The following is a 17,130-nucleotide window of genomic DNA, read 5'->3' as shown; positions in this document are numbered from 1 at the left end:
TATCTCTGTTATCTTGACATGGGTCTTACAGTGATATCTCTGTTATCTTGACATTGGGTCTTACAGTGATATCTCTGTTATCTTGACATTGGGTCTTACAGTGACAACTAGTCCTGTTACTCAGACAGTCCAGTCCAGTCCAGACCCATGGCTGTGTGCCAGAGACCACTTTTCCCAAACTGAACTTGTGGAAATTAAATATTTCCTCAGTGAGAATGAAGAATGCTACTGAATGTCTTTTAGTAGGTTTATTTGATACAACATGAAATAATATAATGAATAGACATACAAATAAATATGAGAGAGAGAGAGAGAGAGAGAGAGAGAGAGAGAGAGAATGCCACAGAATCGAGGGAAAAATATGTTGTGTGTATGACCTACAGTTCAAGAGTTATAGGCCAATAGTGAATCTGCATGTTATAGCGCCACCATGAGGCTGATTTGAACAATGGCATTTTTTCCTTGGCCTAGTGGGAATATGTGTACAAAGTTTTACCCAAACCCGACGCTGCGTTCATGATTTGAGGCATTTTGTACAAAACGGGTCACTAATGCAAACTTTGGAAGCCAATCTTAGCCAATCAGGATCTATCTTGATCACATGACTATAGAGATAATGTGTACCAAGCTAAAATGTTTAGCTAAAATAGGCCTCCTGGTGGCGCCATAACGTATTATATGGGGCGGCAGTGGCTCGGGGTAGAGTGGCCGGTAGAGCGGCCGGATGGAAGCCGTGAGGTTTCCAGTTGGATCCCGGGCTCCACCAGAAGTGTTACTGTCGAAGTGTCCTTGAGCAAGACACTGAACCCCTAGTTGCTCCCGACGAGCAGGTTGGTGCCTTGCATGGTTTCCTCCGCCATCAGTGTATGAATGTGTGTGTGAATGGGTGAATGTAATGCACAATCTATGTAAAGCGCATTGGATAAAAGCGCTATATAAATGCACCATTTACCATTTATAACAGACCGATGTGAAGAATTGACCTCCATGCCTTCGGCCTTGCGGAGACAAATACAGCCAGCTTATTGCGTAAAAATGTAATTTTTTTACCAACTACCCGAATGTCCCCCAGTTAAAAATCGCAGAAACGATAGAAAGCAATGAATGATGAATACATTTTAACACTTATCGTTACATTATTATCATTTAAAACTAATAAAGAACCCTTGTTGTAAGTTGTTCTTTAACTCAAATGGTTAGTCTCTCCGGTAGGAGAATCCATTTTGTCTCTTACAGAGCAGCCACCCGCTTAAAAAAATAAAAAAAAACAATCTCCATGAATTCATGGGGTGTGTAATTGATAGAAAATAAGTAATGTTTTGGAGTGAACTACTCCTTTAATTCATAATGTAATGATGTAATTCGTTCCATTCTTAGAAATGTAGTGGAGTCCAAAGTACAATACAATAAAACGTATCTGTAGTGGAGTGAAAGTCATAACTATTCAACAATCTCACGTTTGTAGATCGGCTATTTTTCAAAAGATTTTTTATTACATTTTGAACTTCTGAAATGGGACATTCTGCACAATGAGTACTTTCATTTTTGCTATTTTAAGTATATTTTGATGCCAATACTTTTATACTTTTACTCAAGTACATTTTGAAAACGGGACTTAAAGTAATGCTAGGTAACTTTTTCAATAAAACTAAAGTTAAATTGTATATCTTTTGTGAGTGGCAAATGTTTCACAACACCCACTCCATGAATTTCACCCCCGAAAGCCTTTTATTTATATATTTTCTATTGAACGTTGTCGAGCATGACTTTCCCACGAAAATGACGTCATCTGGCCGGAAAATGGAAGCGGAAATGCACCGGTTTCCTGTTTGGCCAGGAACTACTGCACCGGTTTCCTGTTTGGCCAGGAACTACCGCGCTAATAACAAAAAGGAAACTCACGCTGATTTTAACAGATTGTATGATTTGAAGAACGAAAAAAAAAACAGATAAAGAAAACACAGCTCACGGTAACTAAAGCTCCACTGGCTAAGAGAAACGATCCACAGATCGTATAAAACAAATAAAAGAACGCTTTTTGAAACGCTTCCGTCTTCCGGTGAAAACCAATGGAATTCTGGGTAACGGAGTAATAAATGAACGGCCTGCAGTGACGGTAATGACCAGCAGAGGCTGCTAAAAATCTTTTTTTTGAAATCTGCACTGTATAACTTTAAACTATCTACATTGCAGTATTGATACTTTTACTTCAGTAAAATATGTGAGTACTTCTTCTATCACTGGTAATATAGGTGTGTGTGTTATCCATTGATGATCTCCTGGCTGATGGCTCCAGGCAGGGTTATCCATTGATGATCTTCTGGCTGATGGCTCCAGGCAGGGTGTAGAGCAGCAGCGCCAGGAATAGAGCAGTGATGAGCAGCAGCAGAGCAGCAATGATGTACCTCTTATAGTTCCTCCAGATGAGGTGGAAAAAACATTTGAAAGGGTTGACCAACCATGAGAAGGAGGTGTCTGGACGACTGGAGAGGGAGGAGGGAGGAGGGAGGAGGGGGGGATTTGGTAGATTGGGACGTCATGATGTCATAGTACAATTTACAATCTACAATGTATTCATTTATCAGACGCTCGTTATCCAGAGTGACTTAAAGTAAACAAAGTAAACACATAGAATACAGAGAGACAGTGTAGTGACTCAGTAAACTATAGGATCATAGAATACAGAGAGACAGTGTAGTGTCTCAGTAAACTATAGGATCATAGAATACAGAGAGACAGTGTAGTGTCTCAGTAAACTATAGGATCATAGAATACAGAGAGACAGTGTAGTGTCTCAGTAAACTATAGGATCATAGAATACAGAGAGACAGTGTAGTGTCTCAGTAAACTATAGGATCATAGAATACAGAGAGACAGTGTAGAGTCTCAGTAAACTATAGGATCATAGAATACAGAGAGACAGTGTAGTGTCTCAGTAAACTATAGGATCATAGAATACAGAGAGACAGTGTAGTGTCTCAGTAAACTATAGGATCATAGAATACAGAGAGACAGTGTAGTGTCTCAGTAAACTATAGGATCACAGGTCAACAATAAACCTAGACTCAGTATAAACAGTAAATATGAAACAATACTTAACTGTCTCTGTCTCTGGCATGTCTCTGTCTCATATTTAAGTAATCTCATAATTAAGTAACCTCATATTTAAATAATCTCATATTTAAGTAATCTCATATTTAAGTAATCTCAAAATTAAGTAATCTCATATTTAAGTAATCTCATATTTAAGTCATCTCATATTTAAGTAATCTCATATTTAAGTCATCTCATAATTAAAGGTAGGGTAAGTGATTTTCTTTGGTTAAAATAAGTGTTAAACAGCTCTATACTCTGATAGTACTCATTGCTATAGAGTGTTTGTTCAGTAAAAGGAGTCTCCTTGTCTCTCCAGCTCTTTATAAAACAGAAAATGCATTTTCGTTTCAGTTTCATTTCCAATTTTATACAATCAGGATAGAGAACTCAATCAGGATATAGATTAAACAAGTGGAATCAGGGCCGTGTTAATGTCAAAATGCGCACTAGGCAACGGACAGTTTTCGCCCCCCCCCCCCCCCCCCCCCCCCCCCCAGCGCGCGCGTGCATGTGCGCGACCCGCGCGCGCGCGAAATTTTGCGGTTATTTCGCGGATTGTGGCCGTTTTTTTTTTTTTTTTTTGGGGGGCATTTTTAGGCCCCCCCCCCCCCCCGACAAGACATAGGCATGTGCCTACATTGCCTGTGCATAAACACGGCCCTGAGTGGAATTGGAAGTGATGACACTAAGAAATGAGCAGGCAAAATTGGAACTGGAACACTATAAAAATGAAGCTTAAAAATGGGTACTTTCTCCTGATTGGCTGAGATTTTGACACCTACCGGAAAACATATTTTCTGTTCATTAAAGAGCTGGAGAGACGGGGAGACTCCTGTTACTGAACAAACACTCTATAGCAATGATTACTATCAGAATATAGTGCTTTAACCTTTGAACAAAATACTTTTTGTTTTAACCCAAAAATATCACTTACCCTACCTTTAAGTAATCTCATAATTACAACTTACTTAGGTTTCTCCAGAGGCTCCGGCTCCTTTCTGGCTCGACCAACCGGATTCTTCTCCGCCTCCTCTGCTGTCACCAGGTGAAACTCCGCCTCCACTTTCCCCTGCAGGCCAATCAGAACACCTGTCAGTCAAACAGATGCCAAACCAATTCTCTCTATTTGTGTTTTTTTTTTTGTGGTTAAAACAAATGAACAAAAATATATAAATATATATAAATATATATAAATGGACTCAATGGTTTGGCGACCCTCCTGTAGTAACTCTGAGGACCCGCTAGGGGTCCTGGACTCCCGTAAGTATTAAATGGTACCGTGAACCAGGGGTTTCACCAACTAGTCGACTTTGTAACTAGTCGACTTGTACTAGTCTCCCCCAGGCCAAAAGCATGGCGAGAGAGTATGTTTTGCCCTCTGTCCGTCCGTCCGTCCGTCCGTCCGTCCGTGACTAGCTAATCTCCGCCACGGTTGGCCTGGTCGCTGTGAAACTGCACACACACACTCCCTGGATGCCACAGCAGAACCTCTGCCCCACATTTTTCAGATCAGCCTGTCATAGCGCCTCTATGAGGCCGACTTTTGCGAAACACATTTTTGGATATTACTCCGGCAGATTTTTTCCAAAAAACAAATCGGTACACAGTCTTTATATAGTCATGTGATCAACACGGATCTGTACGATTTTCCATTGGCTAAGATTGGCTTCCAAAGTTTGCAGGATTGGTTCGTTTTGAACAAAATGCCTCAAATCATGAACGCAGCAAGCGATTTCCGAGAAATTTTCCACGTAGATTCCCACTTGGCCCAGGAAGAAATGCCACTTTTTCACATCTGCCTTTTAGAGCACTACCAGGAGGCTGACTTTTGTAAAAACACATTTTTTGCTCTTACTCCGTCAGATTATGTCCAAAAAACAAGTACACAGCATCTCTATGTGATTAAGATGGATGTGTCCGGAATTTCTTATTCCATCCTAATTGGATAACATTGGCTTCCAAAGTTTGCAGGATAGGTCCGTTTTGAACAAAATGCCTCAAATCATGAACGCAGTGTGCGATTTCCATGACATTTTGCACACACATTCCCACTAGGCCGAGGAAGAAATGCCACCCTTTTCACATTGGCCTGTTATAGCGCCACCAGCAGGTCTAATTTAGCAAAACACAGTGTTGGAACAAATTGCCTAAAATCATGAATGCAGTGTCCGATTGCCGTGAAAGGCCTATGAAGAAATGGCACACTTTTCACATTGGCCTATTATAGCACCACCAGGCCACAATAACCGACCTGACCTGCCGGAGACGTGTGCTCCGAGGAGCACTTTTTCTAGTTGTTGTTTTTTCTCGTAATTTTCTTTTATTCTTTTATGTAGACCGACAAGGTAGCAGCTAATTTAAACTAGATTATAGTCATATAGTCTCATAGCGCGACCGAGTGCCACGCTATGAGCTTGTAGAACATTTTTAACTCATTTAACTTCTCTGCTGGGGGGTCCCTGGAACAACATATTTTGAGATGGGGGTCCGCGGCCAAATCCTACTATAATTCTAGTAACCTCTGTCTGTAGTGGTAGGTGAGTGAAGCTACCCGGTTCTCCTCAGTGGCTGGACCAATTGCTCTGATTTTGCACACAGCCATTGACCATTACCATCTGAACTTAACTGTGAAGCCCGTCTTTCAATTTCATCAAATCTCAGCGTTTATGTGTCAAACAATGTCGCCTCCCGGGTTGCCAGATCATGTGCGCATATCCCCCCACGGATGCGTCGACCGGGTATGGTCTAGTATATATAATTTTGGGTGGTCCTTGACATGAAAAAGTTTGCGCACCACTGGTATATAGCAACATATGTTTTTTAAAAACATTTGTAGAATCCCCAGAAGCAAAGATTTGAGTAAGATATTTATATATTAAAAGATTTAAACGCTTTTTCATGATTTAAAAAAAAAATAGCAGATCTACAAGCTTGTAGCGTGGCATTCGGTGCCACGCTATGAGCTGGCATATCTGCTATTTTTGAATAGCCAAAGAAATCTAAAAATGACACAGATGCGTTCCCGGTCTTAATGGGTTAACATCAATACGTCTGCTATGCAGAAGTTCAGAACCATCTGAAAACTAAACACCTGCTGTCACAAGACAGCAGCGCTGTCACAAGACATCTTCCACAAGACATCTTCCACAAGACATCTTCCACAAGACATCTTCCACAAGACATCTTCCACAAGACAGCAGCGCGACAACTTCCACAAGACAGCTTCCACAAGACATCTTCCACAAGACAGCTTCCACAAGACATCTTCCACAAGACATCTTCCACAAGACATCTTCTACAAGACAGCAGCACTGTCACAAGACAGCAGCTTCCACAAGACAGCGATTAAGTTTGCATCCCTCCCACGTTGATGCACTATAGTCTTTCTTAACGCTAACCTCCCACGTTGATGCACTGTAGTCTTTCTTAATGCTAACCTCCCACATTGATGCACTGTAGTCTTTCTTAATGCTAACCTCCCACGTTGATGCACTGTAGTCTTTCTTAATGCTAACCTCCCACATTGATACACTGTAGTCTTTCTTAATGCTAACCTCCCACATTGATGCACTGTAGTCTTTCTTAATGCTAACCTCCCACGTTGATGCACTGTAGTCTTTCTTAAGGCTAACCTCCCACATTGATGCACTGTAGTCTTTCTTAATGCTAACCTCCCACGTTGATGCACTATAGTCTTTCTTAACGCTAACCTCCCACGTTGATGCACTGTAGTCTTTCTTAATGCTAACCTCCCACATTGATGCACTGTAGTCTTTCTTAATGCTAACCTCCCACGTTGATGCACTGTAGACTTTCTTAATGCTAACCTCCCACGTTGATGCACTGTAGACTTTCTTAATGCTAACCTCCCACATTGATGCACTATAGTCTTTCTTAACGCTAACCAAAAAGAAGGCAGGGTGAGCATAACAAACGAGGAGGACAATGACAGCGAGTAGCCTAGCCCTGTGTGTTATTGACCAACAGCTGGATTTATTGTTGTACTTTGTTTAACGAGAAACGCCGCAGATAGTCATTTTGGTGAGTCCAGTTTCCATTCCTTTCTGTAGCATCTAAAATGGACGTGGATTGTGGCAATTGTGAAATAAATGCTATTGTTCGTTGTTGCAGTTTGATAAAGAGTGAAGGGCCTGAAGGCTTATGTTGCGTTTGTGTGTGTTTGTGTGTGTATATCCGTTGCCATGGCAACCTAGCTGCCTGCGGAATGCCGTGCCCCAGAGTGTTTTGTTTCATTACTATTTATATGCATTTGATGTTCAGAAACTATGATAGGATACTATTACATTGTGCGAGATGCTTGAAATCGCCGTCTTACAAAATACAATTGTCATCGTTAGGCTAGAACTCTACCCTCTGTATTATTACATAATAGGTAAACATCCACTAGTCGCACATTTTGAGGGGCAGGCGCTCAAGTAAATTATACTTTTTTTTGTTTACTTGGTCTGCTCTTTTTTCCCTCTACACCTATACCTCTTTGCCAAAAATTGCCGATCTACAAGCCCACAACGCCTCGCAGCGCGAGGCGTTGTGAGCTTGTAGATCTGCTATTTTTGGCAAAAGTTCTCCTCAGAAAAGGGATGCTAGGTTTCGAGTGGTTATGGTAAAAAGAAAAATCATATCACATAAAGATTTGGCGGACCCCCTGTAGTAACTCTGAGGACCCCCTAGGGGTCCCGGACCCCCTGTTGAAGACCCCTGCTGTAAACTGGGGGGAAAAAAAAAAATCTTCTTTTTTTCAAAAGGGCACTTCTGGCCAAGAGGGCAAAGGGCAGGTGCTCTAGCACCACCTAGAGTCTTTCTGTGCACGTCCCTGACTAGTCGGCTATACTAGTGAGTCAAATGTGTCAACTAGTTAAACTCGTTAGTGGTGAGCGGCCTACGGTGAGCTCTCCAGCCTTAGCAAAGGGCCACCATCCTCTGGCTCTCTTCTGCTGGAAGATGGAGATCTTCTCCAGCTCGTCCCTCAGCGTCTCCAGCCTGCACCACTTGGCAGACTTAGCCCCATGAGGGAACCCGTGCAGGTCCAGCTCTACTGTGCCTGTGCACACACACACACACACACACACACACACACACACACACACACACACACACACACACACACACACACACACACACACACACACACACACACACACACACACACACACACACACACACACACGATTGTAGAGTGGTAACTTTCTGTGCACAACTATGTATAAATCAGGCATGTCTAATCCTAACCCCTAAACCCTGACCTGCATATCTTCATATAATTGGTCCTCACTAATACTGATGTTAAAATGGTACCACCCCCCCCCCCCCCCCCCTTGCTCGCTGTGTCTCAGAGGAGGGCTGTGGACACTTCACTGCCACTGCCTACCAGTGACATCATTGTTAAGCAGGTTTTTATTTTTTCAAAAGGGATTCCATTTTTTTTATTAAGATTTTTATGAACGTGAGAACAATGGCTTCCATTATAGCATGCTAACATTATAGCGTGCTAACTTTCCAGGAATAGAAAGCCTGCAATTTCTATTAGCTTGGATGTTATGTTATGAACCGACCAATTATACGAAAATAGGTTGAAAATGGCCGAGGTCGTCCTTTAACTCTTTGACTGCCAATGCACGAGATTTCTCGTCATATTTTGCCATGGCCCACGCCGACAATGACGAAATGTTGTGTTTCCAGTGGTTTTGCACTAGATGGCGCTGTTCGCTCGCCTATGGGTCACCGTGTGGCTCTCTCTCTCTGTGAAGGAGAGGAGCAGCGGGGCAGGCGATCGCCAAACAAACAGCCCCGTTCTCTCCCTTGTAATTCGATCTGGAAGAATCCAGTTGTCTTTCTATGCACTGAATGACACTCGCGTGCGATGTATACTAAGTATTATTTTACACTTTGGCTGCTAGAAATTAGCAGATATACAAGCTTGTAGCGTGGCACCGAGTGCCACGCTACAAGCTTGTATATCTGCTATTTTTGAAAAATGGTGAAAATGTGTGCAAATCTTTGAATATATATTGTTTTAAGCGAACATTTTTAACTCTATTCTTTGCTTCTGGGGGGTCCCTGGAACAAAACGTTTTGAGATGGGGAGTCGGCGGCCAAATCATATTATTTTTTTTGGGGTCTTTGACATGAAAAAGTGTGAGCACCACTGATATAGAAACATGTGTTTTTTCAGAAAACTGTTGGGATTTAGAAGACATTTGTAGAATCGGCTAGAATCGGGGGGTCGATCATTCTGGAGATAAATATTCTATGATTTTTCAAAGGTTAGAGAAAACACTCGAAAATGGCAAAAATAATGTTTTATTTCTGGCAGTCAAAGAGTTAATATGCAGTCTCACCATCTTTTTCTGTTTTAACCATACAACAAGCCTTTTTCTTGCGAGGAGCAGGAAGGTGGTCGTCATAATGTCTGTTTCCCTCATTCTACTGTACATCTTGTCCTCATTCTACTGTACATCTTGTCCTCATTCTACTGTACACCTGGTCCTCATTCTACTGTACACCTGGTCCTCATTCTACTGTACACCTGGTCCTCATTCTACTGTACACCTGGTCCTCATTCTACTGTACATCTGGTCCTCATTCTACTGTACACCTGGTCCTCATTCTACTGTACACCTGGTCCTCATTCTACTGTACACCTGGTCCTCATTCTACTGTACATCTGGTCCTCATTCTACTGTACATCTGGTCCTCATTCTACTGTACATCTGGTCCTCATTCTACTGTACACCTGGTCCTCATTCTACTGTACATCTGGTCCTCATTCTACTGTACACCTGGTCCTCATTCTACTGTACACCTGGTCCTCATTCTACTGTACACCTGGTCCTCATTCTACTGTACACCTGGTCCTCATTCTACTGTACACCTGGTCCTCATTCTACTGTACACCTGGTCCTCATTCTACTGTACACCTGGTCCTCATTCTACTGTACATCTGGACCTCATTCTACTGTACACCTGGTCCTCATTCTACTGTACATCTGGTCCTCATTCTACTGTACACCTGGTCCTCATTCTACTGTACATCTGGACCTCATTCTACTGTACACCTGGTCCTCATTCTACTGTACATTTGGTCCTCATTCTACTGTACATCTGGTCCTCATTCTACTGTACATCTGGTCCTCATTCTACTGTACATTTGGTCCTCATTCTACTGTACATCTGGTCCTCATTCTACTGTACATCTGGTCCTCATTCTACTGTACATTTGGTCCTCATTCTACTGTACATTTGGTCCTCATTCTACTGTACACCTGGTCCTCATTCTACTGTACACCTGGTCCTCATTCTACTGTACACCTGGTCCTCATTCTACTGTACACCTGGTCCTCATTCTACTGTACACCTGGTCCTCATTCTACTGTACACCTGGTCCTCATTCTACTGTACATTTGGTCCTCATTCTACTGTACATTTGGTCCTCATTCTACTGTACATTTGGTCCTCATTCTACTGTACATTTGGTCCTCATTCTACTGTACATTTGGTCCTCATTCTACTGTACATTTGGTCCTCATTCTACTGTACATTTGGTCCTCATTCTACTGTACATCTGGTCCTCATTCTACTGTACACCTGGTCCTCATTCTACTGTACATTTGGTCCTCATTCTACTGTACACCTGGTCCTCATTCTACTGTACATCTGGTCCTCATTCTACTGTACACCTGGTCCTCATTCTACTGTACACCTGGTCCTCATTCTACTGTACACCTGGTCCTCATTCTACTGTACATTTGGTCCTCATTCTACTGTACATCTGGTCCTCATTCTACTGTACATTTGGTCCTCATTCTACTGTACATCTGGTCCTCATTCTACTGTACATTTGGTCCTCATTCTACTGTACATCTGGTCCTCATTCTACTGTACACCTGGTCCTCATTCTACTGTAAACCTGGTCCTCATTCTACTGTAAACCTGGTCCTCATTCTACTGTAAACCTGGTCCTCATTCTACTGTACATCTGGTCCTCATTCTACTGTACATCTGGTCCTCATTCTACTGTACATTTGGTCCTCATTCTACTGTACATTTGGTCCTCATTCTACTGTACATTTGGTCCTCATTCTACTGTACATTTGGTCCTCATTCTACTGTACATCTGGTCCTCATTCTACTGTACATTTGGTCCTCATTCTACTGTACATCTGGTCCTCATTCTACTGTACATTTGGTCCTCATTCTACTGTACATTTGGTCCTCATTCTACTGTACATTTGGTCCTCATTCTACTGTACATCTGGTCCTCATTCTACTGTACATTTGGTCCTCATTCTACTGTACATTTGGTCCTCATTCTACTGTACATCTGGTCCTCATTCTACTGTACACCTGGTCCTCATTCTACTGTACACCTGGTCCTCATTCTACTGTACACCTGGTCCTCATTCTACTGTACATTTGGTCCTCATTCTACTGTACACCTGGACCTCATTCTACTGTACACCTGGACCTCATTCTACTGTACATTTGGTCCTCATTCTACTGTACATCTGGTCCTCATTCTACTGTACACCTGGACCTCATTCTACTGTACATCTGGTCCTCATTCTACTGTACACCTGGTCCTCATTCTACTGTACATTTGGTCCTCATTCTACTGTACATTTGGTCCTCATTCTACTGTACATCTGGTCCTCATTCTACTGTACATCTGGTCCTCATTCTACTGTACATCTGGTCCTCATTCTACTGTACATCTGGTCCTCATTCTACTGTACATCTGGTCCTCATTCTACTGTACACCTGGTCCTCATTCTACTGTACACCTGGTCCTCATTCTACTGTACACCTGGTCCTCATTCTACTGTACATTTGGTCCTCATTCTACTGTACATCTGGTCCTCATTCTACTGTACACCTGGTCCTCATTCTACTGTACATTTGGTCCTCATTCTACTGTACATCTGGTCCTCATTCTACTGTACACCTGGTCCTCATTCTACTGTACACCTGGTCCTCATTCTACTGTACATCTGGTCCTCATTCTACTGTACACCTGGTCCTCATTCTACTGTACATCTGGTCCTCATTCTACTGTACATCTGGTCCTCATTCTACTGTACACCTGGTCCTCATTCTACTGTACACCTGGTCCTCATTCTACTGTACACCTGGTCCTCATTCTACTGTACATCTGGTCCTCATTCTACTGTACACCTGGTCCTCATTCTACTGTACATTTGGTCCTCATTCTACTGTACATCTGGTCCTCATTCTACTGTACATTTGGTCCTCATTCTACTGTACATCTGGTCCTCATTCTACTGTACACCTGGTCCTCATTCTACTGTACATCTGGTCCTCATTCTACTGTACATCTGGTCCTCATTCTACTGTACATCTGGTCCTCATTCTACTGTACATCTGGTCCTCATTCTACTGTACATCTGGTCCTCATTCTACTGTACATCTGGTCCTCATTCTACTGTACATTTGGTCCTCATTCTACTGTACATCTGGTCCTCATTCTACTGTACATCTGGTCCTCATTCTACTGTACATCTGGTCCTCATTCTACTGTACATTTGGTCCTCATTCTACTGTACATCTGGTCCTCATTCTACTGTACATCTGGTCCTCATTCTACTGTACATCTGGTCCTCATTCTACTGTACACCTGGTCCTCATTCTACTGTACACCTGGTCCTCATTCTACTGTACACCTGGTCCTCATTCTACTGTACACCTGGTCCTCATTCTACTGTACATCTGGTCCTCATTCTACTGTACATTTGGTCCTCATTCTACTGTACACCTGGTCCTCATTCTACTGTACACCTGGTCCTCATTCTACTGTACACCTGGTCCTCATTCTACTGTACATCTGGTCCTCATTCTACTGTACATTTGGTCCTCATTCTACTGTACACCTGGTCCTCATTCTACTGTACACCTGGTCCTCATTCTACTGTACATCTGGTCCTCATTCTACTGTACACCTGGACCTCATTCTACTGTACACCTGGTCCTCATTCTACTGTACACCTGGTCCTCATTCTACTGTACACCTGGACCTCATTCTACTGTACACCTGGTCCTCATTCTACTGTACATCTGGTCCTCATTCTACTGTACATCTGGTCCTCATTCTACTGTACATTTGGTCCTCATTCTACTGTACATCTGGACCTCATTCTACTGTACATCTGGACCTCATTCTACTGTACATCTGGTCCTCATTCTACTGTACATCTGGTCCTCATTCTACTGTACATTTGGTCCTCATTCTACTGTACATCTGGTCCTCATTCTACTGTACATCTGGTCCTCATTCTACTGTACATTTGGTCCTCATTCTACTGTACATTTGGTCCTCATTCTACTGTACATCTGGTCCTCATTCTACTGTACATCTGGTCCTCATTCTACTGTACATCTGGTCCTCATTCTACTGTACACCTGGTCCTCATTCTACTGTACACCTGGTCCTCATTCTACTGTACATCTGGTCCTCATTCTACTGTACACCTGGTCCTCATTCTACTGTACACCTGGTCCTCATTCTACTGTACACCTGGTCCTCATTCTACTGTACACCTGGTCCTCATTCTACTGTACACCTGGTCCTCATTCTACTGTACACCTGGTCCTCATTCTACTGTACACCTGGTCCTCATTCTACTGTACACCTGGTCCTCATTCTACTGTACACCTGGTCCTCATTCTACTGTACACCTGGTCCTCATTCTACTGTACACCTGGTCCTCATTCTACTGTACACCTGGTCCTCATTCTACTGTACACCTGGTCCTCATTCTACTGTACACCTGGTCCTCATTCTACTGTACACCTGGTCCTCATTCTACTGTACACCTGGTCCTCATTCTACTGTACATCTGGTCCTCATTCTACTGTACACCTGGTCCTCATTCTACTGTACATTTGGTCCTCATTCTACTGTACATCTGGACCTCATTCTACTGTACACCTGGTCCTCATTCTACTGTACATCTGGTCCTCATTCTACTGTACACCTGGTCCTCATTCTACTGTACATCTGGTCCTCATTCTACTGTACACCTGGTCCTCATTCTACTGTACATTTGGTCCTCATTCTACTGTACATCTGGTCCTCATTCTACTGTACATCTGGTCCTCATTCTACTGTACACCTGGTCCTCATTCTACTGTACACCTGGTCCTCATTCTACTGTACACCTGGTCCTCATTCTACTGTACACCTGGTCCTCATTCTACTGTACACCTGGTCCTCATTCTACTGTACATTTGGTCCTCATTCTACTGTACATCTGGTCCTCATTCTACTGTACATCTGGTCCTCATTCTACTGTACATCTGGTCCTCATTCTACTGTACACCTGGTCCTCATTCTACTGTACATTTGGTCCTCATTCTACTGTACATCTGGTCCTCATTCTACTGTACATTTGGTCCTCATTCTACTGTACATCTGGTCCTCATTCTACTGTACATTTGGTCCTCATTCTACTGTACATCTGGTCCTCATTCTACTGTACATTTGGTCCTCATTCTACTGTACACCTGGTCCTCATTCTACTGTACACCTGGTCCTCATTCTACTGTACATTTGGTCCTCATTCTACTGTACATCTGGTCCTCATTCTACTGTACATCTGGTCCTCATTCTACTGTACATTTGGTCCTCATTCTACTGTACATTTGGTCCTCATTCTACTGTACACCTGGTCCTCATTCTACTGTACACCTGGTCCTCATTCTACTGTACATCTGGTCCTCATTCTACTGTACATCTGGTCCTCATTCTACTGTACATTTGGTCCTCATTCTACTGTACATCTGGTCCTCATTCTACTGTACATCTGGTCCTCATTCTACTGTACACCTGGTCCTCATTCTACTGTACATTTGGTCCTCATTCTACTGTACATTTGGTCCTCATTCTACTGTAAACCTGGTCCTCATTCTACTGTACACCTGGTCCTCATTCTACTGTACATCTGGTCCTCATTCTACTGTACATCTGGTCCTCATTCTACTGTACATCTGGTCCTCATTCTACTGTACACCTGGTCCTCATTCTACTGTACATCTGGTCCTCATTCTACTGTACATCTGGTCCTCATTCTACTGTACATCTGGTCCTCATTCTACTGTACATCTGGTCCTCATTCTACTGTACATCTGGTCCTCATTCTACTGTACATCTGGTCCTCATTCTACTGTACACCTGGTCCTCATTCTACTGTACACCTGGTCCTCATTCTACTGTACATCTGGTCCTCATTCTACTGTACATCTGGTCCTCATTCTACTGTACATCTGGTCCTCATTCTACTGTACATCTGGTCCTCATTCTACTGTACACCTGGTCCTCATTCTACTGTACACCTGGTCCTCATTCTACTGTACATCTGGTCCTCATTCTACTGTACACCTGGTCCTCATTCTACTGTACATCTGGTCCTCATTCTACTGTACACCTGGTCCTCATTCTACTGTACACCTGGTCCTCATTCTACTGTACATCTGGTCCTCATTCTACTGTACACCTGGTCCTCATTCTACTGTACATCTGGTCCTCATTCTACTGTACATCTGGTCCTCATTCTACTGTACACCTGGTCCTCATTCTACTGTACACCTGGTCCTCATTCTACTGTACACCTGGTCCTCATTCTACTGTACACCTGGTCCTCATTCTACTGTACACCTGGTCCTCATTCTACTGTACACCTGGTCCTCATTCTACTGTACACCTGGTCCTCATTCTACTGTACATTTGGTCCTCATTCTACTGTACATTTGGTCCTCATTCTACTGTACACCTGGTCCTCATTCTACTGTACACCTGGTCCTCATTCTACTGTACACCTGGTCCTCATTCTACTGTACACCTGGTCCTCATTCTACTGTACATCTGGTCCTCATTCTACTGTACATTTGGTCCTCATTCTACTGTACATCTGGTCCTCATTCTACTGTACATTTGGTCCTCATTCTACTGTACACCTGGTCCTCATTCTACTGTACACCTGGTCCTCATTCTACTGTACATCTGGTCCTCATTCTACTGTACATCTGGTCCTCATTCTACTTTACACCTGGTCCTCATTCTACTGTACATCTGGACCTCATTCTACTGTACATCTGGACCTCATTCTACTGTACATCTGGTCCTCATTCTACTGTACATCTGGTCCTCATTCTACTGTACATTTGGTCCTCATTCTACTGTACATCTGGTCCTCATTCTACTGTACATCTGGTCCTCATTCTACTGTACATTTGGTCCTCATTCTACTGTACATCTGGTCCTCATTCTACTTTACATCTGGTCCTCATTCTACTGTACATTTGGTCCTCATTCTACTGTACATCTGGTCCTCATTCTACTGTACATCTGGTCCTCATTCTACTGTACATTTGGTCCTCACAGGAATAGTACAACTTACAATTTACAATGTAAGCGTTTATCAGACACTCTTAATCCAGAGTGATTTACAGTAAGCAAGGACAACACAAGGTAATACATTAAATGTATAGAAATAGTCATCTAGGATCATAGGTAAACCAATAACCTATCATCAGTCTAACAGTAGAATATATAATCTGTCCTTTGTAGCCTTTACATAAGAAACATAATATAATATAAAGGTAATACAAACACACACCCAGGAAGTCGTCGGATGAGAGTCTTTCAAAGTCCCACACCTGCATGACCAGAACAGCTGGCATCTTCTGCTCCGTCTGGTCCAGAGAGAAGATACTCTCTCTCTTACTGACCACCACAACCTGCGCGCGCGCACACACACACACACACACACACACACACACACACACACACACACACACACACACACACACACACACACACACACACACACACACACACACACACACACACACACACACACACACACACACACACACACACACACACACACACACACACACACACACACACACACACACACACACGAGTGGGTGGATGGATGGATGGATGGATGGATGAGTGAGTGGATGGATGGATGGATGGATGAGTGAGTGAGTGGATGG

At 42.9% G+C, this 17,130-nt stretch overlaps 1 protein-coding gene across 8 annotated transcripts in view; it reads right to left on the bottom strand.

The window, feature by feature from the left end:
• Positions 1-305: 305 nt before the first annotated feature.
• Positions 306-17,130, bottom strand: part of fer1l6 (fer-1 like family member 6) — an 80,998-nt gene continuing 64,173 nt past the window's right edge. For 6 of the 8 annotated variants that reach the window (XM_084085010.1, XM_084085011.1, XM_084085013.1 and 3 more), the window contains 4 exons: positions 16,746-16,866; positions 8,001-8,158; positions 4,065-4,165; positions 306-2,483 (listed from right to left, as the gene is read on the bottom strand). In XM_084085010.1, the coding sequence (XP_083941136.1) occupies positions 2,303-2,483; positions 4,065-4,165; positions 8,001-8,158; positions 16,746-16,866 (561 nt within the window). In that variant the 3' untranslated portion in view covers positions 306-2,302. Of the gene's footprint in view, positions 2,484-3,150; positions 3,223-4,030; positions 4,166-8,000; positions 8,159-16,745; positions 16,867-17,130 lie in introns of those variants that run through there. The other 2 variants (XR_014602766.1, XM_084085016.1) reach the window with 2 other exon arrangements.

The sequence above is a fragment of the Gymnoscopelus microlampas genome, assembly GCF_963454915.1.
Source record: "Gymnoscopelus microlampas genome assembly, chromosome: 17".
NCBI lineage: Eukaryota > Metazoa > Chordata > Actinopteri > Myctophiformes > Myctophidae > Gymnoscopelus > Gymnoscopelus microlampas.
Note: the sequence above shows the minus strand (reverse complement) of the source record. Positions and strands in the feature narration are given on the sequence as shown.